The sequence below is a fragment of the Sarcophilus harrisii genome, chromosome 1 (assembly GCF_902635505.1).
Source record: "Sarcophilus harrisii chromosome 1, mSarHar1.11, whole genome shotgun sequence".
Lineage (NCBI taxonomy): Eukaryota > Metazoa > Chordata > Mammalia > Dasyuromorphia > Dasyuridae > Sarcophilus > Sarcophilus harrisii.
This window is the reverse complement of record NC_045426.1, coordinates 128862292-128886578: the sequence shown is the minus strand read 5'-3', so window position 1 is coordinate 128886578 and position 24287 is coordinate 128862292. Positions and strand designations below refer to the sequence as shown.

General features: G+C 40.4%; 1 protein-coding gene across 1 annotated transcript in view; it reads left to right on the top strand.

Annotated features, from left to right (window-relative positions):
- The first annotated feature begins 270 nt into the window (after window positions 1–270).
- The window catches only part of GDNF (glial cell derived neurotrophic factor), a 35788-nt gene continuing 11771 nt past the window's right edge, over window positions 271–24287 (top strand). The window contains exons 1-2 of the mRNA XM_003759927.2: window positions 271–797; window positions 7121–7294. Of these exons, the coding sequence (XP_003759975.2) occupies window positions 7147–7294 (148 nt within the window). The 5' untranslated portion in view covers window positions 271–797; window positions 7121–7146. The remainder of the gene's footprint in view (window positions 798–7120; window positions 7295–24287) is intronic.

The following is a 24287-nucleotide window of genomic DNA, read 5'->3' as shown; positions in this document are numbered from 1 at the left end:
CCTCCCCCTTTCCACTTCAAGCCCGGGTGGTACGTGTGTGACTGTGGGCTCCCTCCCCTGTCTCCCATCCCCACTCTCGTCTCTCCACCCCTCCCCCCTCCCCACCCCCATTCCCAATATTCCCTCCCTTTCCCTCCCCCACACCCCTGGGCCCAAACTCGGGCTCTCCTGGACCAGCCGCTGCTCCTGGAGCCCTGATGTCTTCATTGGACTCCCCGCAAGGGTTGATGGGGTGTCTCGCTCAGCTTTCCAAGCAAGAGGATCTCAGCTTCGGCAGCAGGAACAGCAGCGGCGGCGGCAGGGGCAGCAGCAGCAGCAGCAGCATCCTCCAGCCCCATCTAGTGCTCCCAGGCGGCGCTCCCCCCGGCGCAGAGCGCTGCCGCGGCTGAGCTACTGAGCGGCTGGGACTCAAGCCAGCGAAGCCCGGAGAGCGGTGCGCGGAGAGCGCATCGCGGCCGAGCGCAGCGCCGCGCAGCGGGGCCGTGTCTCCCCCCACCCAAGGCAGCAGCGGCTGCACTGACTTGGTCCTCTGGGGGTGGGGGGGAGCAGCAGGGGAGCAGCAAGGGAGCTGTCGGTCCCGGCGATATCCGCAGCAGCAACAACTACCACCGCCACCTCGGTCCTCCCCTCCGTTGGTTCTTCTCCTTACTGCTTCCAGCCGAGATTGCGAACTTTGTGTCCAGACCTACTTGGCGGGTCTCCGTGGTCCTGACCCCGGCCCCGATGCGTTTTTTGTCTGGCACTCGGGTTTCCTGGGGTTAATGTCCAACTGGGGGTCTACCGAGACCGGATCAGAGGTAAGCGAGCTGCTGGAGGAGGAAGTAGGTCTCTTCCCACCCCTCACCCCATTAGGAAGAGGGTGGAGAGAGGCGGGGATGGTGAGGACTTGGGTTACCCTAGCTGGTCCTGGAGCGTCAGGCGTGGAACTAGGCAGCAAAGGAGAGAGAGGAGGAGGATGAAACGAAGAAGGAGGTGCGGCGGACCAGAGGAGGGAAGGAAGGGGATAGGGTGGGAAACTAGGAGGAGAGAGTGGAAAGAGAGAAGTTGAAAATGAAAAGGCAGAAGGCCCTGCCTAAAAAGGAACTTAAGGTAACTTTGGGAGAAGATTGTCTCCAATTCTCCCCCTACCCTTCAGAATCCAGCATGCCCCTCTGTGGAGAAGGGCTGTGTCACAGGATCTTTTCTCTCCTGGGGTAGTGTACAAGGGAAAATGAAGTTGTCTCTTCCCCCAAACTTAATGAGCTCCGGCCGTCCTCCCTATCCGTGTGTGCCGTAATACTGGGGGAAGAGGGGGAACCTATTATTACTGAGTTTGTTTTAGGATTCTCTGGGTTAAAAAGAAATGCAGATACCTGGGAACTTATGGCAAAGGTGGTAAAAGTGGAAAGTAAAGAAGACTCCCGTGGTTACTTTTGACCAGGGTGTTAAAGCGACTTGAACTATTAAACTCTTTAAAATAGATTTAATATATATTATTAATTGTTGTCCTTACCATCGAGAAGGTTATGGAAAGATTATTGCCCCCTTCCTGAGCATATACACCTGTATGGGTGTTCACCTTTGCACTCCTGTTCCTCAGGCCTTTCCAAATCTCAAGCAAGTAACATAATTTTCCCAGTGATGGTTCTCAAACTTTCTTTCCTTTCCACTCCCCTACCCTCCCCCCCCCCGAAAACTGGTTTGGAAGAGGGGAGATTCTGCAGTTATTTTTCCTTTCTGTAGACACACAATGTCAAAAGTAAGCCTAAATTAGGCATAGCACATGATAGATGTGCCCCTAGTCCAAAAGACTCTGACCAACAACCAAGCATATTTCTGTATTTCTAATTCTTGTATTCATCTGGCTTTCTGTGATATCAGTGTGCCCAGACTTGAGCTGCAGAATAAGTTAAAATAAAAACTAAAATGCTAGCTGTGGGATGAATCATTTAATGAATGCTCTGTTCTTTGGACTTTTTTTTTAAAACATAGCACCTGTAATGTTCCCCCTTTCACAGGGGGGTCTACAGCATATTTAACTTTCTCTGTAGATATACCTTCATTCTAAAGGATGGCCTCATCAATGTATCTACTTTTTCTTTACGCTTGGCTTCAAGTCTCTCTACAAATAAAATCAAAACTGGGAGCCCAATAATTGTCCCTTTACCCTCATATACACCTATACCTTTTTTCCTTTCTAAAATATTGTTTGCTTGATGTCATTTTGATGGGACTAGCAAATCCCACAAAATAATAGATGCTTAGCCACTATGCCTAGGCCCTGTTCAGCTGTGCCTATCAGTGTAACAAGTGTCAAGTGAGAGAAAACTTCAGGGTGAGACTAAACAATCTCTGTGGTAGAACAGGACTTTCATCAGCCTATTCAGTACAAGATAGACTTTCACTATACTAGCCTACTTTGGACTTTGTTTTCTTCCACATTTTTCTACCCTATCTCCTGAAATAGTATCCCCCATAAGTCAATAAGAAACCAAACTGGTGATCTATCCCTAAAAACATGGGATGAAAATCAACCTGCTTAGCTCTTAGGACAGTGAAATAAATAGTCACTGAATAGAAATTCATGGCATTAAGACAAAAGGTTTCCAGTATTTTAAATTTAGAGTTAGAAATAACCTCAGAGATGTTAAGTGGCTTGTCCTAGATCACCCAACAAATATCCCTTTCCTCATCTTCTCCTTACTTCCCCACATAACACTTCCCAAAGTCTGCTATTTAAAGGCCCGTTGCTGAAGTTAAAATGTTGCTTATAATATCCCTGTTACATATGAATATTTACTTTGTACCTTTCCAGTACTCTTCCCCAGAAATTCATTTAAAGCTAACATATCTATCTTCTTCTCAAACCTAATATGCCATTTTTAAAATTTCTCATATCAATCTCAGAATTGAAGCAGAAATATATCTTTCTCAGAATTAAGAATGAGGAAGGGGTTCTGGTGATAAGGGAGGTCACCTCGATATGAAACTATCTCATTAACTAGGTTTTTAGGTGAAGAAAAGGACAATTTCTATTTCCAAAGAAATTTTGTCAAAACTCTAGCTCAGGTTAGAGGGTAGGTGGATTAGGAAAGAGATTGAAGGACACAGTATTAAGAAGGAATATCAAATAGTCCTAGGGATAACTCCAAAAGATTTTAAGCTAAGCGATTTCCCTCCCTTCTGTTATACTTGTTATACTTAAGATGACAAATGACCAAACTTCCCAGCTATGTAGTAAGGTGGATTTAGTGTACTATGGTGGGTTTTAGTGCCCCCTAGTGCCCCAAATGAGGAAAAGTTACTCAAACATTTGGTAAGTAGGAAAGAGGAGTTGTAGAGTGGCCGTCCCTCTTTTCCAACACCATTGATCTGGGTTTTCTTTCTAGGACCTGTACTGGGGATGTATGTCTCAAATTTAGATTCTGAGCACCAAGGACACATGCCTTCTTGTACATCAGGTAGTTCATTAGCCAAAAACACCAGATCAGAAAATCTGGTTTCTTGTCCCAACTCCGCTACTCTTGACCTTTCCGGTGTCTCTGGTCTTCAATTAATGATATTATATCATCATCATCATCATCAAATACTATGTTACCACCTTATATTCTTAAAAAAAAAAAAAAAACTTTTTGTAGCCTTGGAAAGCACTTTAACTTTGATCTCTTTGGATTTTCATAATAATCCTTTGAAGTAGGTGTCATTATTATCATCGTTTTACTTCTGAGGAAACTGTGGCTAAAAAGGTTGTTCAGGATCCTCCAGCTAGTCAGCGTATGAGTACTTTATCCGTGAGATGAGGGAATTTGGGACCAATTCATCTCTAAAGTTCTTTCACTGCTCTAATAATTTACAATTCTGTGACTTTGTCACTTTGTTTGTGAGAATTGTTTTTTAAAAATGCATCTATATGGAAACACTTTGGCCAAAACAATAAGGAGCCTATGCAAATACAAGGCTGTTGCTCTTAGTTTGCCGTTAAGTACACTAAACTGAAAAGGATTGGGGAAAGAAGGAAGAGGCACATTTGTTTGGGGATAATCAAATGTAAAAAAGTATGAAGGAAGAGAATTTGAGAGAAAAGAAAGAAAAGGAGAGAGTGGCAAAACGTAGGACTTTTAGAAAGGCAAAAATGAGTCTACTTTTTGTACCCTTCTGGAGTCAGGCGGTTTGCTTATGATGAGCCTGCATTAGGTTTCCTCTCCAGAGCAGATACGAGAAATAAGCGTCTAATTTGAGAGCCTTCAGTGAGGGTTTCTAGGGAGAGAAAAATGCACTTTCCCCAGCCCAGGGGGCCAATTTCGGGGACAGGAAAAAGCCGGGCCGAGAGCGGGAAGACAAACCAGAGATCGAGGAGCCTCCTCTTTGGCGGGGCATAAAGTTTTCCATTTCCCTCCTTTGCCAGCTTCACCACACTCCTAATTGAGAAACTCCACGACCAATTTTTGAAATCGCCCATCCGCCCACATTAGGGGGAAAACAGAGGAAAGCCCTTTTAATACGCAAGGGAAATCTGCTGGCTCCTCTTCCCGTTGGTAGGCGGAGGGTAATGCAGGCGGGCACCTGGATTTTAAATGGTGCATTAACCTCGTGCCCGCGAGCACTGGGGAGGCTTGTAGTCCGGATGGACGAAAAGAGAGAGTCGGGAGTCGGGGCCCTTTATACTTTCCAAAGTCCCGCACCCCAATTCTTCCTCCCCTCTCCCTCCCACCTCCGTTTGTATGGGTTCGGTATCGTAAAATTTATTTGAAATGGAAGGCGATGGAACCAGTACCTCGCTGCCCCTTTTCCCTCTGGGTCGCTAGCCGCAGCTCCCTTCCCCCATCTCCACCAACGCCACCGCCCTGCAAACGAGCCGAGACTAGATTGCTAGGCCGGGGCTTGCGGGTCTCTCGGAGTTTCTTTTTCCTCCTTGCTAGTGCGGCCAAACAGCTGCTTAGCAAGCAAACAAACGCCAGGAGGGTGGAAAACGCATCCATCTCCGCCGAGCTAACTCCAGGGCGGGCAGCGGGCACCGGGCACCGGGCACCGTGGGAGGTAGCGGCCCAATTAAACGCTTCTCTAGTTGGCCCTGGGCTGGCACTGGGGTTACGGGTGAGGAGGCAAGAGCAAAGTCTGGAGTGCCTGGGAACCAGAAGGCGAGGGGGCAGGAAAGATGTTACTTAGATAACAGTGGCCCAAGGCAGCCACTGACTTTTCTTCAGAGTTTGTTGAAAACTTTCCTTCCCGCACTTCTCCGTGGCTCCATTTCATTCTCTTTTCTCTTTCCGGTGGGAGAGGGCGGGGGCAAACTTGTCCTTTTCCGACGGGTATGCTTTATTTAAAAGGAAAGAAGGGCAGAGTTGTGGCATTAATCACGTGGAATTTCAGCTGCACCAAAACCCAGCAGAATTGGAAGGGCAGAGCCTTGGAAAGCTGGGTTCAGTGAGCGTCTAGGGAAGACCCGGACTGAATTGGTCCATAGGGGTCCCTGGCCCCTGGAACTGGAAAACACATATACACACATTTTTCCCTTCCCTCTCCAATTCAGCCCAGAGGGGAACACGAGTAAAAAAGTAAAGTTTTGCGAGTAACAGAAGTTGGACGATACATATTTCTTTCCTCTTTGATTATGCTTTTTTTTTTTTTTTTGGAGGGGGGAATGTAGTGTGAAAAGTCCAAGTGGTGCCCCCTGGCTGAGGGAGGCTTGTATTTATTATAACACGCTCCTCCTGCCCTAAACCCCCACCCCGCCCCAAGCTGGAGCCAGAGCTCGACGTGAAGCGCCAACCCCAGACTTCAATATACCCAGGTCCCCTTCCGAGAGGGAGCAACGCCCCGGAGGCGCCGCGGGCACGTCTTTTTTCTCCTTGCTCCCTATAGCGCATCCAGGGAGATCTCTCCCCTGAAGCTGTGAGCAAATTGTATTGCTTTGTGCCTTGAGAGATTGCTGGGGCTGGATGCGAGAGCGCGCGGGAGACTTCCCTTTGGTCTGTCTCTCTGCAAAGGAAGAAGGCAAGGGGAGAAATCCCCGGGAGAGAAGGGGGTACAAATGGGGTGGGGAGGGGGGAAGATTTCGAGAGTGCTGTTGCTGATCAGATGTTAAGACAAGTGCCATCGCTGCCTCACACTTAAACATGCCTACTAACTGCCAGATGCCTATTAACATTCCTTTTCCGTTCCCAATAAAAGTTTGTTATTTGTTTTTGTTTTTCCCCTTTGGTGGGGGTTAGTAAGAAAGAAAATACACGGGTCGCCAATAGAAGATGCAAGTGCATAAAGCGAAACCGGCTGTAGCCACTTACTTGCAAGTGATGGGTCAGGAAATCTTTGGGAGAAATTTTATTCTAGTTCTCGTACCTATTAGAATGGGCAAGCCCAGATGTGGGGAGAAAGAGCGGCTTCCAAGGCCGGGTCCCCATTAAGGAAAGGAGTTTCTCTAGGAAGATTGGTTTCTCTGAGCCGCCTTGCGGGGTAGGTGGGAAGAGGTGAAGGGTTGGGAGGGGAATGGAAGGTGTTAAAGCTGAATTGGAGGATCGGGTGGGGTGAGGAACAAGGAGCTTGGACTCAGAATCTGCAGCCTGGGCTGCAGATGTGGGGCAGGGCAGGAACAACTACTCAGCTCCAAGCTTCTCACCCACATAGGTGGGATCGAGTCAGAGAAAAGGGGCACTGGATTTAAAAAGAGAACTGCGCTAGTCCTCAAGAAAACTTGAGAGCAGGAAAGCGCTCCTGCCCATCAAGTGGGGCTTGCAGGGGTTAGGGACTGACTGAGCTCATTGCCCGAAGTTTGAAGAGTATCCTCTAAGGAAATTGGAAGGGCCGCTTTGGACCTCAGACTTCTCTTCTTGTAGTCCAAACCCTAGCATTTTGCATTACAAAAATGAAATGGTTGCCAAGACAAAAGCAAAGATTGCTTTGTAAAGAAATCTTTAGGGGTTTCTTTAAGGAAGCAGTCACCTGGGAGTTCTAAGGTACATGAATATGAACCTTGTGTCATGAAGATGAAAGTTGCAAGGGAGAGGAGCTGGCTTTGTAGTAGGAGGATCCACACCACTGGAAAGTTGACCTCTCTCTCTCTCTCTCTCTCTCTCTCTCTCTCTCTCTCTCTCTCTCTTTCTCTCTTTCTCTTCACAGCGCCCCCCCCAAACCCATCTCCCAGGAGCTGCTGCTGGACGGGAATTTAAGATGAAGTTATGGGATATTGTGGCTGTCTGCCTGGTACTGCTCCACACTGTGTCCGCCTTCCCACTGCCCGCTGGTAAGAAGCACCCCGGAGGGCCAGAAGAAGAGTACTCCCCCAACCGACTGGCTCCTTATGCTGTGAGAAGTGACTGTAAGAAACGTTCCCCAATCCATAGCTACCCTTTTTGACTTACTAATCTTGCACATACCATAAGAGTTTAAGAAAAAAAAAATCATAATAAAGTATGCCCCCAGGAGTAATGTTGGATAAGGGGAGGGCTGATAAGGAAAGATGGGTAGCAAGCGGGGTCCTCAAACTTTTTAAATAGGGGGCCAGTTCACTGTCCTTCAGACTGTTGGAGGGCCAGACTATACTAAAAACAAAAACTTTGTTTTGTGGGACTTTAAATAAAGAAGCTTCATAGCTCTGGGTGAGGGGGATAAACGTCCTCAAGCTGCTGCATCTGGCCCGCGGCCCATAGTTTGAGGACCCCTGCATCAGATGCCTTGGGTTTGAACCCCATTTCTGCCACTTTGGAACAAATTCCATCACTTTTCTGGTTCTCCGTTTCCTCTGCTGTAAAATACAGATGTGGGCAGGGAAGATGTTGAGGGCTGAAACTCCAAAAAGATATGCTTGAATCAGACACCTTACCTATTCGATATGAGACAATGACTATCAGCATATGTTTGGACAAGTAGCTCTTCTCACTGTTTGATGCTTACTGAATGTTTGGTGTTAAGATAATGATAGGCAAGGATTGGAGGGCAGAGGGAGAGGGACCAGAGAGGCACTTGGCAGCAGGATGAGAAGGCGGGGAGAAGTTGGTGACTCGGGACTCCCAAATCCAGGATTCTGCTTGGCTGCTTCTTTCACTTCTCCCCCTAAAGACCAAGGACTTTGATTTATCCTGACTCTGGCTGATCCTGAAGCCCTCCAGAGAGCTAGTCAGTACTTTACAGAAAACGGTTATGAGTGCAGAGCTATGTATGTGTGGCCTTTCTATTTGGAATTTAGACCCAGGTAGTTTGGAGGCAAATTCCTTTACTCCTTGAGGTTTGGTGTCTTCATATGTAAAGTGAGAAATTTGGCCTAAACGATGGTTGAGCCTGATCCTTCCATTTCTAAATTTATGATCCTATGACTTAGATAAACTCTAAAGTTCCATCCAAATCTAAATACTATGATCCCTAGGAAGTTCAGGGTTATGGCATTATTTTTAAAGTATTATTTTTATTATTTTTAAAGCTAGTAGAAAGTACCAGAAAATAAATAGATTTCAAGAGGTCTGTGAACTTGAATGGTAATGGGTTTTTTTTTTTTATCTTCACCAACCTCTAACTGAAATTTAGCATTTTCTCCAATTATTTCACTGTGTTATTCTGAGAAAGGATCTATAAGTTTCCAGGTGCCAAAGGGGTCCATGGCACACACACAAAAAAAATTATAAAATTGCTTGTCTTAGTAATTCTCTAGGATACTTGTTTAGTTGGGGGAAATTATCGTTTAGTTAAGTAATTAAGTAAGCCCCTTGAAAGCAGATACCATTTCATAAATGTGTATTAACTGATTGACATTTACTGTGCACCATACTTCATCTGCCATACAGTTTACCATTTTAATCCATCCTCTCCAAAAGCGAAGTTCCTGATTTCACATAAATTCAACTAATGACAAGATGACTTTATAGAGAAAGCACACAACTTGACAGTGTCAGATCTAGGCAAAAGAATCTCCATTTTGATCATAAGTAAAATTAATGTTAAAGTAGCCTCTGCAGTACTCTTTAAGGGAGGTAAACATCCTCTGTTCTCCACCTCCATATCCCCATCTTGTGTCAGATAGGGCTTCTGTACCCAATGGACAAGATAACCTGGAAAGCTTTGAAAATTTTGCTTTGGGAATCTGAAATTTATAGAGTTATTTGGGGTGTGATATAATTATGTCCTTCTCCCTAATTTTTATATATAAGATATTTTATTCCATCCCCACAACTTCTATCCCTCTAAGAAAACCCAAATTTTAATTTTATAACACTTGAGTTTAAGATTCTAACCTGTGATTTCATCAACATGAAGAATTTCCATTATTGTAGAGCATGTTTGGATCATATAGTATTTGCGAAAAAAAGTGCCTTATTTCCTTAAGATTATTCAACTTGTCCAAAGTGAATATGCCTCAAGAGTTTGAACAAAATTCAATTTGACTCCAACACTAGCTTTCAAGCCTTTATACATACATGTTGTCTCCAATAGCAAATGAATTGGATGACTATTTACATTTCAAAAGGAGTCTTAAGTTTAACAAAAATATTCCACAGAGATCTTATAACTTTTAAAACTAAGTGTTTCTTAAAAGGTGATTTGATTAAGTAAAATGTGCTCCATTTAAAGCTTACAGCCATGTTTTTTATTGAATAAATTAATGCATATTGACATTATAATGCATGAATAGTGGGGAACTCTGAGGCTCCAGAGGATAATAAAATAAAGTTCCCATCCAATGAGTTGACATAACGCTTCTTTTCTGTTTGAGGTAACAGGACAGAAACAGAAAATTTGGAGGGTAATTAGCAATAGAAAATTCCCATCCAAAGAACTGACCTGATGAATTCTTCCTTCTCTTTTCCTAAAGTCATTTTCCATGTAGACATGGCCCACCATGCAGTCTATTCCTGTGAAACATACTTTGATCATAATCATAACAGAGACAGCCAGAACACTGGCCATATGGTAGAAGATGGAGATTAATAGTCAGCCTAGACCAAGAAGCCTTAAAGCTAGGAAATAGCTTATGGAATGTGACGTGCATGTAATAGGCCTAATTACAACAGCATAAACCGTCTTCCTTTCTAGGACCCCAGGAAAGAGGAGTTTATACAGTGTTTATAGGGTGCCATAGATGAACATAGACAGGTAAATTAAAGATTGAAAGAAGTAATACTGTTGAAACCTTGAAATTAAAGGACCTGTTAAGAGAACTCCTGCCAAAAATAGTTGTGTTGGGAGCCTATTTTTAAAAGTGTTAGAGCTGTTGATTTGAAACATTAGCTTGTCTCTTAGTTGATGCAAATTTGCTAATCATCTGCAAGAACCTCTAACTTACTGTAACATTAAAGTAAATACTGCTATCTACTTATTGAAGTTACCTTCAAATCTCTAGAAGGACATAATAGCCTTTTATACTACACAGTATAACAATATAATGTCAGCATAGGTTGGGAGGGAAAAGAGCAAAACGGAAGACAACTGCTTAACAGTCATTACACAAATGAAATAAGGTTTATTTCTAGCCCCATCAGGATAAAACAATAGTGGGCTATGTCAACTAGCTTCTGGGAAATGGCAAGGAGTGTCTTAACGTTGATTAGACAACAGAAGGATGGCATATGTATGGCTTGGAGTCAGTTTGAATTGGAATCCCAAAATTTAGTATCTGTGTAACCATGGGCAAAGAATTATTGATTTTGCAGCTAAGTGGCACAATAGATAGAGTGCCAGGTCTGGAGTCAGGAAGACCTAAATTCAAAATCTGGCCTCAGATACTTACTAGCTGTGTGGCCCTAGGCAAGTCATTTAACCCTGTTTGCCTCAGTTTCTTCATCTGTAAATGAGCTGGAGAAGGAAATGGCAAACCATTCTAGTATGACTAAACAACAATAATCACCAAATATTGCCTTGCAACAGTGAGGCCCTCTTGTGCTAGTTAACATATATTATACGTTGTTATAATACATTATAATGACATTATGTTATACATTGTATATAATATATTATTACATATTATAAATGTATATCCCTATTGCTTATAATATATAATTATGTATTATAAAATATGTATAACAAAATGTATTATAACATATTTTTATATATAATCAGAAAGGAACCTTGAATGAGGAAACTGCAAAGCATTCCTAAAGACCCTGACTTCAATTTAAGTACACTCAGGTAGGCAGGTCTATTAGCCTATTAAAGGCAAAATAAATGACATAGGCCCACTCTGAACACTCAACAGTACAAGCAGTTAGCAATAACAACACCAACACCATTCCAGTCTATTGTTGACATTCATATTTTTCTTTGCTCATGAAGTACAAACTCTTCTATAGTAAACCATCACATATGTTTCTAAACATTAAATTTCATTGAAAAGTAGGAAGGCCTCCAATAGCTAAAACCATGTTTAACAAATGACCTTCTGGAAAAAAGAAGGGGGAAAAAACCTGTGGCATACCTTTGTTTAATCTGCATTATTAACACTTTCTTAAGTATAGACAATCAACAAAACTATAAAGCAAGTCCCAATTTGTAATGTTTGCTAATTTGCAAGATACATATGAACAAAAAAAAATGTAATAATCAGCTCTCAAGAGCTAACTGGAGCTAGTTCTAGCATACCCCTAGCTGAATCTCTCTGATTCACAGAGGGGGAAAAAAATCCAACATTTTTCAAGTCTGTGAAGAAGAGAAGAAACATTGTGACAGAGAGAGAAAGCTACCATTAAAGACAGAAAAACCTGGGGTCCAGTCCCATCTCTGACACATATTAACTGAGCAATGCCAGACAGGTTCCTCAACCTCTCAGGGCCAAATAACTTTCTTTAAGTATATGTTGCAAAGTGGTTGCTTATCTACATTGGTAGAGGTAGGTTGGGAGCCCAATATGCCAATGAAATAACAGATCTAGAATAATAGTAGTAGTTGTTGTAATAGTGAGGTTTATAAAGAAGAAATCTATGTACATTGTTTCTAAACAATTAATTTCATTCCACTTCACTCTTAAGTTTGAGACTTAAGCTATGTTCTCCTGGTTCCAGTGCAAACGAGGCCATCAGAGCCACTCAGCTTGGGAGGTTACTGACCAAGGTCTATTTTGGAAAATATTAATAACCCAATAATGGGAATATGCAAACAAGTTGAACTCATAGTGCTTATTTTGTTACCCTGCATTTTTTTTTTTTTTTGCTCCTTAAATCAGGGAGCCACCTATATCATGCAGTTTCTACATTTTCTCACTTGAGATTCAAAATTGACTTTGTGGGTTTTCCTAAACTACCTTTATTCCTATTTGCTACTCACCATTATCTTCACAAGAACAATCATGAGTGAAACAGTGTAATGGTCATTTCATCTTTCTTCATTTTTCACATGAGAATATAAAGTCCCAATTTGAGGGCTAATTTGAGTCTTAAATGTCAAGAACTGAACCCTTGAAAAGAGCCAAAAATTAGATTCAAGTCTGGAATAGGCCCCTTCTTACCTGCAACCTGAACCCCTGTAAAGGGTCCAGAGCCAAAAGTTAGATCCAAGTCTGGAAGAGCCCCCTTCCAACCTGAAAACTGACCTGTGTCCATGGTCTAAAGACAGCCATCCTTTGACCCCTAGCTTCATCCCTGCTCCATCCCTTTCAGGGTAGATGTGTCTGTATAATTGATTATGAAACATATGATCAACCAGGAATTGCACAAGGAAAGAGATAATTTATTATTTTTATTATTATTATTTTTTTTACTGAGGCAATTAGCATTAAGTGACTTGCCCAGGGTTACACAGCTAGGAAGTGTTAAGTGTCTGGTGTTCTATCCACTGTGCCACCTAGCTGCCCTGAAATATCTTTTTAAAGTTTGGGCTCAATGGTCTCTGAGAGTCTCTTCTAGCTCAATATCTAGGGTTCTGTCACTTGTTCTTGCCTTTCCTTCTGCTTTTGAACCCCCATGTTCACCAAGCTAGTTTGTTTTCAATGCTTTTTCTCTGTGTGGATGGTTGATATCTAAGTGTTTGTAAATTGGGGATTGTCCCAGCTATTATTTCAGTTTTTCAATCATTCCATCTAGACATTTAGCATTAAAAACAAAATTTTTTAAATGCTACAGTAGCTAACTTCATGAATCACTTGATTCAACCTGTTTATTTTACAGTTGAGGAAACTGAGGCTCAATATATTTGGCAAGAGCTAGCTTTTATGAAGCACTTTTAGGTTTGCAAAGCGTTTTACAAGTATTATCTCACTTTAGCCTCACAACAACTCTGGGAAGTGAGTGCTGTCATTATCCCCATTTTGCAGATGAGGAAACTGAAGCCAATAGAGATTGAATGATTTGACCAGAATCAAATAATTGTAAGCATATGAAGCCAGATTTGAATTAGGGTCTTCCAGACCCCAGGTTTAGTGCTCTATCTGCTATGCTCTAGCTGTAGAATTATTAAAATTTAGTATAATGCCAAGTTCTAGGTCAAACGAGGTAATCTCTATTGATCCACATTGCTTAGATTTGTATTCTGATATTCTGATGGATCGATGATCCTATTTATGTGGTTCCTACCTTCATTAATGCAGCTTAGAATTTAACCATATTCTTTCCCTCCTTTGCAACTATTGCCCATTCCCTCTACAAAAGCAGAACCCAAAGTACTGGAGCTCTTTTCTAGATCAAGAGTTCTCAAGATGTCCAGCAACCCCCAGAAACCATTTCATGGGGTCCATGATATCAAAACTATTTTCATAATAACACCAAGGTGTTTTAATTTCTAACGTGGTAAATATCAATAGATATGGCTCATAAGCAAAAGATCTTTGTGAGATCTTCAGTGATTTTTGACAGAATTAGAGGGTCCTGAAACCAAAAATTTTGAAATCCGCTGCTCCAGACTTCTTTTGGGTAGGTGATGTTGGCGGAGCATACAAGCTGCCCATCAGTTCCCCTTTGCTCTTGCTACATGCTGGACTGGCCCACCTCCCTTTCCGGTCACACGTCTCTCTGATGATATCCTTTACAGGCCTCTTTCTTTCCTTGCGCAATTCTTGGTTGGTCATATGTTGCATAATGACATTTATACAAACTCATTCGCCCAGAAAGGGGTGGTGCAAAGATGAAGCTGGGGATCAAAGGATGGCAGTCCCCAGACCACGGACACAGGTCAGGTTGCAGGTTGGAAAGGGCCTGTTCCGGACTCTGTACCCCCTGAACCTAACTTCTGGCTCTGGACCCCTTTCTGGGGCTCAGTTCTTGGAGCATACCCCAGGGATAAGAATAGCTAGTTATGTTACTCTTCATATAAATATTTAAGCTCAAATTAGCTCCCAAATTGATCTGGCTGTCAGTTCTAGCACCTATTTTATGAAGTCACTTAGGACCTAGAGCCTGAAAGATAGATATCCTAGAAATAAAAGTAGTCCCCATTCCTTCTGTGATTATTCAGGATTTATCATAAACATGGAGCACCTTTGTTAGAGCAAAATGCCATTAATTTTCCTTACTTTTCTAAAATACTTGAGTCCAGGATGTGAATAAGCACTTGCTGAACAGACCAGCCACCTTGTGTTCTGTGTTGTGCTAGCTACTTCTTGGAGAAATAGGACCTGATTCTGAGACATAAGGAGTTCCAATCAGACTGCGTATCAAACTAGAGCATGGTAAACAATATTTCATCAGGAGCAAAGTAAGCTACTGTGCCACTGAAGCTTGGAAAGATAAAGGGAGAAATAAAGACATTTTAGATGGAAAAGTAAGAGTGTTAATAAAAGGTAGTGAGTTGGGAACAAGTTTATAAGAGAGGAGGGAAGAACAATATAGATCTAAGCCTATTACAGCAAAGAAATATTGTATTGGGGGAGAAGGGGAGAGCAGAGAGGGAGGGGAAGCTGGATAGTGGAACCATAGAGAGGCCACTGGAAAAGTGGATGAAAGAATTTTGTTAACCCTAAGTTTGGTAGATAGTGGGGAGCCATAGTTAGTTTTTAAAAAGAGTAACAGGAAAGCAAATCACTGTATCACAGATACAAAGAAACCTAAGGTATGCTTCTAAATTGCTAGAACTTAACCTATGCCTAATCAATTAGGAATTTATTAAGCATTACAGTGTACTAGATAAAGGGACAACTAGACAGCAAAGTAGATTAAAGCCTCGCATCTGGGATCAGGAACACCCAAGTTCAAATATGGCCTAAGCTGTGTGATCCTGACAAGTCACTTAATCCTGTTTGCTTCAGTTTCCTTATCTATAAAATGAGCTGGAGAAGAAAATGGCAAAACACTCCAGTATTTTTGCCAAGAAAACTCCTAATGGGCACACAAAAAGTCAGATAAAGTGAAACCACTCAACAACAACAACAATGTATTAGACAAAAATAAAATAATGTCCAGCTTCAAGAAATATATATATATATATATATATATATATATATATAGAGAGAGAGAGAGAGAGAGAGAGAGAGAGAGAGAGAGAGAGAGAGAGAGAAACATACATAAAAGTATATTCAAAATTAACATAAGGTAATTTGTGAGACAGACAAGTTTCTAGAGAGCTCAAGAAAGATTTCAAAGAGGACAAGGTGTTTGAACTGAGTTTTAAAGAAAACTACAGATTTTAAGAGGAGGAAATATGGAAGGAATGTATTTGAGATTTAGACTTTCTATGTGAAGGAGATTGAATACTGTGTATGAGGAACAGTTAGAAAAAAACAGTTTGTCTGAAAGATAGATTGTATCAAGGGGAATAACATATAATAATCTTTGAAAGATACATGGGAGCCAGCATGTCAAGAGTTTTAAATGCCAAACTGAAAAATCTGTATTTGGCTCTGGTTGGTTAGTTGTTGTTCTTCATTCTCAAAGAGGAGCAAAATGACATCACTATGTTGGAATCAAAATAAAGGGTGTCCAACTATGGCTGATCCATCCAATATGAACTCAGAATGCTCTATCACAGGTCAGGCACAAATAGTCTACTTTGGGTGGAGATATTCCTGATTTGTATATCTCACATTTCTTTTAGTCTACTGCAACTCTATTTACTCATAGAGCATAGTGCCTTCTTTAATGCAGATACACCAAGCTAGGCAGTGCTTTTGCCAGCCAATGGCTCACAAACAATTCCAAATTTCTTCAGAAAATGTCATAATTTGGCCACAGAGATAAGAGGGAATCGCTATAGCTACACCAGGGAATCTGATGTGTGCTTTAGGAATATTACTTTGGCAACTGTAGGGAGGAAGCATTTTAAAGACAATACTTGAGAGAAGGACACCAATTAGCTATTGCCATAGTTTGAGCAAGAAGTGATGAGTACCTAAACTGGGATGGTAGGTATTTGATTAGGGAGAAAGGGATAGATTGGAAATATTGTATGGGAGTTGGAAAGTGATTGGATGTAGGAGTATATAGAGTCAACAAGGAAGACTCCAAGATTGTGAACGAGTGATTGAAAAGATGGTGGTGCCTTTGACCAAAAAAAAAAAAAAAAAAAAAAAATAGGCTTGGATCTAGTTTTAGAGTAAAAGATCATGAATTCTATGTTAGATATGTTGAGGTTGATATGTTCATAGGCAGGTAGTAATATAGGGGCTGGCATTCAAGAGAGAGATGAGGGCTAGATATATAGAACTGTGAATCATCTGCATCAAGATGATAATTAAAGTCTTGTGACCTGAGGAGATTGCCAAGGGAAAGAATGTAGAGAAAACAAAGAGGCTTCATCTGTATTATGATGCAGCAAAGGAGACTGAGAAAATGACATATAAGTAGGGACTGTTTACAATCAGGGTATACCCAGAGATGCTTTAATCTATATTTTGCCAGAAGTATCTTTAAAATTATTTTTAATGAATTATATTCCTATCTTTTAAAAATCCTCTAGTGAATCAGTATACTAAAATGCTTAAACAAGTGAAATTAAAATGAAACCTGACAGCAGAAGACAGAATTAGAACTGGAAGAGACCACAAAAATCACCTAATCCAGCCTTCCTCATTTTACGATTGAGGCCCAGAGAGGTTAGTGTCATACCCATAGATCTGGAGCTGAAAGGAAGCTTAGAGATTAGTTAATTCTTCTCCCTTTACAGAGCAGTAAGTAGAAGAGCTGGCATTCTAGCCTAGTTCTCTGATTCCATCTCTCAACCTACCTAAGCCAGTTTTTAGAAGGTAGGTTTTTGTCCTAAGGCTCAATGAACTCATTTAGACAGATAAGAAAGGAAGTTCCACAGATATGATTTCCCAATCCTGCTACTATAATTCTCCAAAATGCCCTGCTTCTGAAGAATAATAGTTTATAATAATAACTAGGATTTATATAGCCCTTTAAGGTTTGCAAACTATTTTATACATGTTAATTCATTTAAGCTCCACAATAATTTTGTAAGGTATTATCCCCTCTTTACAGATGAGGAAACTGAGGTTGAAGTTAAATGACTTGTATAGGACCACACAGCTACTAAAATATCTAAAGTAGGATTAGAATTTGGGTCTTCCCTAATTCTTAGTCCAGTATTCTTCACATGGTACCATTTAACTACCAAATCTTGCAAATAACTTTCCAAAAAGAACTTTGGTGCTCCAAAGTTTGTAATAACTCTAAACAATAAAATCCTTACCCATTGCTAATAAGCCTTACACCTCTTTCCATTTCTCCTTTATCAAAAGAATAATAAAATACAAACATCTGCTTTCTGAAAGAACATTCAAGTTCTCTTCAAAACACAGATTTTTTACAAAAATCAAACAAAAAGTAAACAGAAAAGAGGGGCGGAAAATATTCACTTTCTTTTAGATCCAGCGCATGATTTTTATTTGGCTCATTCAGAACACATCATCCAATGATTATTTTACTGTTTGTTCCAAAGTACAAATCAGACAATGTAGTGCTGAGAAACACATATTAATTAAAATTCTCTTGCAATATTATTGTCTTTACTGGTGAGAGAGATATATGGTCTCCACTGACAAAGTTAAAGTGAAGAATTGAGATTATGATCTGGATTTTTCCAGCAAAAGAGCAGAACGTCAAGCAGAATTATATCGTGAAAAGTTGTTGTTTAGTCATTTTTTTAGTTGTGTCTTATTCTTCATGAACCTTTTTGAGATTTTCTTGGCAAAGATACCAGAGTGATTTGCCATTTCCTTCTCCTGTACATTTTACAGATGAGGAAACTGAGGCAAGCGGGGTTAAGTGTCTTGCTCAGGATCACACAGTTATTAAATATCTGAGGCCAGATTTCAATTTAGGTCTTCTTGACTCCAGGCCTGGCATTTTATACACTGTGCCATTTAGATACTCCTTGGCAACAAGATTTGGAGTCACAGGATGTGTATTCAAATCTAAGCTCTATCATTTCACTGTCTTTGTGACATTGAAAGTGTGCTCAGTCTCTTCACCTGTAAAATGAAAAGGTTGGCCTTCATTACTGATAAGCTTCCTTCCAGCTCAAAACTTCTCATCCTGTGAACCTACCATTGCCAAAAAATCATTCTTGCCCTCAGACAGCTAGGTGGTGCCATAGTGCACAGAATGCCAAGGGTCAGAGAGGCTCATCTTCCTGAGTTCAAATCTGATTTAAGACACTTACTAGTTTGTGACCCTGGGCAAGTCACTTAACTCTGCCTCAGTTTCCTCCTCTGTAAAATGAGCTGGAAAAGGAAATAACAACTCACTCTGGCATCTTTGCCAAGAAAACCCCAAATGGGCTCACCAAGAATCAGAGAGCTTTGCTTTTGATGGGAAAGGGTGAACATTGAGCTTTTGTTTCATTGGGTATAGCTAAATGTTATAGAAGTTAAGTGAAGGAGAAAAGAGGTGAATGTGGGATGGATTGGTCAGAAGAAAGGCTGATGCAGAAAGTAGAACTTCAGCTATGCTCAGAAGAATAGATAAGATTTAGAAACTGGTTGTGACTTACCAGTGGGATAAATTCTCTTAATTTAATTCAGACAAATCCATTTTTGTTTTAATTAATATAGAGTGTTGTTGTGTCCTGCTTTCTAGAACCCCCAAGTTGAGGTGACAAAATGTACTGTTGCTTTCTGGAACTCCCACACTGGGGTGATTAAAATATACCTTCCTAGTGGAGAAGTAAGAAGGCAGTACTCCCAAGGATGGTGGGAAAATGGAGTCTGTTTATTTCAAGGACCTTCCCCTTTATTTAATATAACAAAAACAACATTGTGCATGTGGGATCACATAAACAACATACAATAGTATGTTTGCCACCTGCTATCACTCTGCTTCAATTTCAACACAGTTTGTCACTGTCCCCTGACTTCTCAGGAAGGCCGAGAGCCCTTAGGAGTAATGGGGAGCCGAACCAGACATTGTTTGCAGCTTCCCTCTGGGTTGAGGATCTTATACCTTACCCAGAGTTTCTGCACTGACTGTGACTCTCTACAGAGTGTAAATGGACCTTTCTGAACAAATCATCCCCTCAGTTCTTCACTTTAGTCCTAGTGAAGACTTGACTAGAAAGAACATTGGCAGAGTGAGGTGATAGGAGTTTGCATCATTAAGCATCATCTAGTTGAAGGGCTCATGAAAGACTCTAGTTCAGCTGTGGATTCCCTAAATTCAGGAATAAACATTTGCTGGCAAAAAATAGATGGAAGAAAATCCCCTGATTTGTTCATTCTTTCATTACAAACCATTTGTTTAAAGTACCTGCTACATATAGAGAACCATGTGAAGGAATGGGGTGATACAAAGTTTTGGTGTGACATGGCTCCTTCTCTTGTGAACCTTAACAATCCAGTAAGACAAAAGTATAGAAAGAGACTGTTAGGAGGTTCGTTAGATAAGTTGGAGTCAGTTTGTGGAGTTCCTTGAATGCTGGACTAGTAGTTTGTATTGAATTCTATAGGTATTGTGGAGTAAATGAAGGTTTTCTATCAGGAAAATGATGGGCTAGGTGTGCAGAGCATTTGGACTTGGAGCCCACTTCTAGGAGACTTTGGACAAGTTCCTTCCCTGTCTAGGCCTTAATTTCTTAAATCTGATGATGCAGTGACTAGACTTGATGAGCCTCTGAAATTCCTTCTAATCCTGGTTCTTAGATCCTATCAGTAGATAATGTTTGACAAAATAATCTTTCCAAGTTATAAATCATAATTTGAAAGAAGAGACTAGAAGCAGAGATACAATAGTCCAGTTTCAGTCCAGAAAGAGCTCCTTAAGCCAAAGTAACAAATGGGTGGTATAGGGGGAAAACATTCAACCTAGAGTTAGGAAGCCCTGAGTTCAAATCTGGCCTCAGAGATTTTATTAGCTAGGTGGCTCTGAGCAAAACTGTTCTCAACTGTTTGCCTCAGTTTCCTCATCTGTAAAAATGAGTTGGAAAAGGAAATGGCAACCCACTCTAGGATCTTCACCAAGAAAATCTCAAATGAGGCCACAAAGAATTAGATGTGACTGAATAACAACAAAAAACCAGAATAATGGTAAAGAGAATGGAAAGACAGCAGAAGCAATCCTATTTTCGCAATAAAGAGAAATTTTTCAAAGCATTTGTCTTCTAAGCAGAAAAAAAAAATCCATTGAGAGATTAGGAAACTGAATACCAGTTCACCATAATGAGCATCCTTCTTCAAATCATGACTGTGAGAATTTTGCACTTACATAATACTGAGATGTGCTCACTTATAATTTACAAGTTTAAAATCTTGGGAAGGAGCCAGGATTGTGAAAATACCAATGAGACAATTCTTCCAATTTTAAAAAAAGAAAACCGAGGCAGAGAGGTTGTGCAACATGCTGTAATATTAGAACTCTGAGGCTTCTGAATCTCTTTGGTGGGTGTTTTTAATTTCTGTCATGTAGATAGCATGGATTTGGATGTAACTTGTGATCTGATTAACTAGAGACTCCTGAGCTTACTTTCCAAAAACTCACTCATCAGATGATGATATATGCCTATTAAGCCATTCCCATTATGAATAACATTTCTACATACCAACCCCCAGTATGCCTCTCTTCCCCATCTTTCTCTTCTCTCTTGTTTACTCCTCAAGGATCCCATTCCCTTCTGTCTAGTTCAGCAGCTCCCTAGGTCTGGAGGAAGCTGTAATAAGCCTTAGAAGAAACAGGGAAGTTTGTTGGAGAAGAAAGAGAATTGCCCAGGTTATAAAGGGGCAGCAGAGTGATTTAAAGGAGGCTTACCTTTCCATTACACTCAGTTGAATTGGTTAATACCACAAGAGAGTAGGTGGTGGAGGTGTTTTTGAGGACAGAAATTACTCTGTCTTTTAAAAGAACTTTAATGTGAAACTTTTCTTCCTTTCAAATCACCATGTTTTTATAAGGGCAATTGAACATTCCATAATGTGAGTGCTTGTTAATGTTTGGTGCTTATTATATCTTCAAGTGCATTTAAAATTTTTGGCTGGGGTTCTATGAGAACATAGGTGAAGAATGATAATGATGATGATCAAGATGGATGGATGAATAGATAGATAGATATATAAATGCATATATATGTATAAATACATACACAGATATGTACATAGATATATAGATAGACAGACAGACAGATAGATAGATGCTAACAAGTACATACCCTGTTGCATGTTTTGCTAACTCCTAATCAGGGAAATGAGGATCTTTTACCCAGGAAAACCATGCTGCCTTACTCTATTGCACTGTTATTAGGGAAGTTGGGAAATGAAGAATTGGCCACATATACAGGATTCAAATCTGGCCAAATTATAATCAGACCTTGAATTCCCTCAAATTAATATAACATCATTATCCCCGATTTTGATTTTTGTGATGATCTGTGTGGCTTAGGAGATATTCCAGATTTGTTGTAAGTAGCAGAGAGACATATGTCTTAATATGAGAAAAAATTTCCTATTCATCCAAGCTAACTAAAAATAAAATGATTTCTTCAGAAAAGAACATCATGCGTCTTCTTAACTACAAATCATCTAGTTGAATGAGCGGTCACCTGTTGGGGATGCCATCTATGGACAGAATTCATATTTGGGTACATATTTGAACTGGATGCTCCCTAAAGGCCCCCCACCTCTGAAATTTGGATTTTTGTTTTGTTTTGTTTTTTAAGGAAATGCTTGCTTTCTCTTAGCTTGGTTATAGAAAAAGAATAGGAAGACATGTGTATGACCAAGAGGCAGAGATGTTTTTAGCAAAAGTGGGATGGGACTAATGTAAATAAATACCATTTCAATGATTTCTGAAGACTATTTCCATGGCTATATTACTATACTGTTAAATTATTTGCATTCTAACTGCTTTTGTTCTCTGGGCTTGAGAGAATCCAGAAATGCTTTTAAACCAACAAAACACTAGTGTTTTTACAAAGCAAATACTTTTCAAATAAACCAATGTCATGCCTTGTTGTCAACAAACCACTGGTCATGCTGAAAGCATGCTGGTAGCTTTCTAAATGGTCACAATAAATTAGTAAATTGTAGCAACTAATAATGGTTCACAGGAAGATGCATTTGTTTCTGAGCCCCTCAAGTAAACCAGGAATCACCCTAGAACCAAAACACTCTAGTTATGTGTTAGATGAGAAATCTCTTGCCTGGGTTGTTAATATATTTGGTGCACCAAAACAGATTGATAGTTGCCTTCAAGTAGACTTTAAAAGTCAAATCAATTAAGTGGCAAAAAAAAAAAAATTAAAACCTTGAAATAGTAGCAGATTCAAAATGTTTTCTCAAATTCTTTCTGAGAGTGAAAACAGTCATTGATTAATTTTGTTGTTCAATCATGTCAGGGTCTTTGTGCCCTATTTGGATTTGGATTTGTTTTGTTTTGTTTTGTTTTTTTGCCAGAAATATTGTAGTAGTTTGTCATTTCCTTCTCCAGCTCATTTTACACTTGAAGAAACTAAGGTAAACCAAGTTAAGTGACTTGCCCAGAATTACACAGTTAGTTAGTGGCTGAGGCTCCATTTGAATTCAGGAAGATGAATCTTCTTGACTCCAGGCTAGGCACTGTATCCACTGTACCAGCTAGCTTCCCCACATTGATTACATGAAGATGCCTAATTCAGTGAAAAAATCAGTGGCTCAGGTCTCATAAGACTTGATTTTATATTCTGGTGCTTAGGACCTGTGTAACTTTGATGTTAAAAATTGGCCTACTGTGATTTCAGTTTTCTCATCTTTAAAATGAGAAAAGGAACAGCAAGATAGCCCAATAGATAGAGCACTGGATCTGGAGTTAGGAAGCCCTCAGTTCAAATCTAGTCTCAGACACTTATCAACTGTGTTAACCTTGGCTTGTCACATAGTTTATGCCTCAGCTTTTACAACTGTAAAATAGGTCATAATAGCATTTACCTCAGAGGAGTGTTGTAAGGATCAGATGGGATATTTGTAAAGCACTTAGCACAGCACCAGGTACATAGTAAATGATTAATAAATGCTTGTTCCCTTTGCCCCACCTAAAATTAGGGAAATAGAAGGATTTGGATTAGATGTCCTCCAAGATGCCTTCAGGTTCTGGATGTAATCCTATTAGCTAGAGTGTGTGTGTTGTACTCTTCAGAGTGCTGGGAGTTTTGAGAAATTCCTGGAAGTCAAACAATGGCAAGGCATACTTCATTGTATTCAGATTACACTTAAATCCCCATGTTGACCACAGTTGGTGATTTCTAACCGTAATTTCACATCCAATAACCAGCTGAATGCATCATTAAAATTCATAAAGCAGGAGAATAAGGAAAAAGAATTTGTAATTTGGGGAAAATGGGAAATTTAATATTTGTAATTTTTTTTAAGAGAAAACTAAAGGAGTCATAAATTGTTAGAGTTAGAAGAGAGAGCCCTTAAAAAGCTTCTAGTTATTTTACAGTTGGGGAAACTGAGGCTCAGTCTGGGGACAGACAGAACTGGGGACAAAACTTAGCTCTCATGCTTCTTACTATACAATGCTGCTTCTTGTTTCAATAAAGACATTTTAAAATATATATGTTTGGTATGAAGAGTATGGATTGTATTCGTTTCAAAAGAATAGCCAAAGGAATCACTATGCAAGCAAAGTTTAAAACCACTTGTTGCTAACATAAGAGTGGCTATATTTCCCATAGCAGCTAACTACAGGGCCTACTTGTGGGTAAAGCAGCAGGTGGCAGTCTCTCTCTCCTATGAGAGAAATTATAAAACCCACCAGTATGAAGTTGGACATCAATACATTCCAGTCCACTGCTTCATTTTGAAATTGTAGCCAGTCTTTAAGGCATTATTAAAGGGAAATATCCCCTCTTCTTAAGCCCCAGTTAGGACTCCAGATATCCCTGGAACTGGATCAGACTTGCCCTATATATCCAGGATTGGAAAAGCCATGCTCAGAGGCATAGGAAAGGGCTTTTGAGGGTACAGGCTCAAGAAAGTCCTTCAGGATCATGGGATCCTA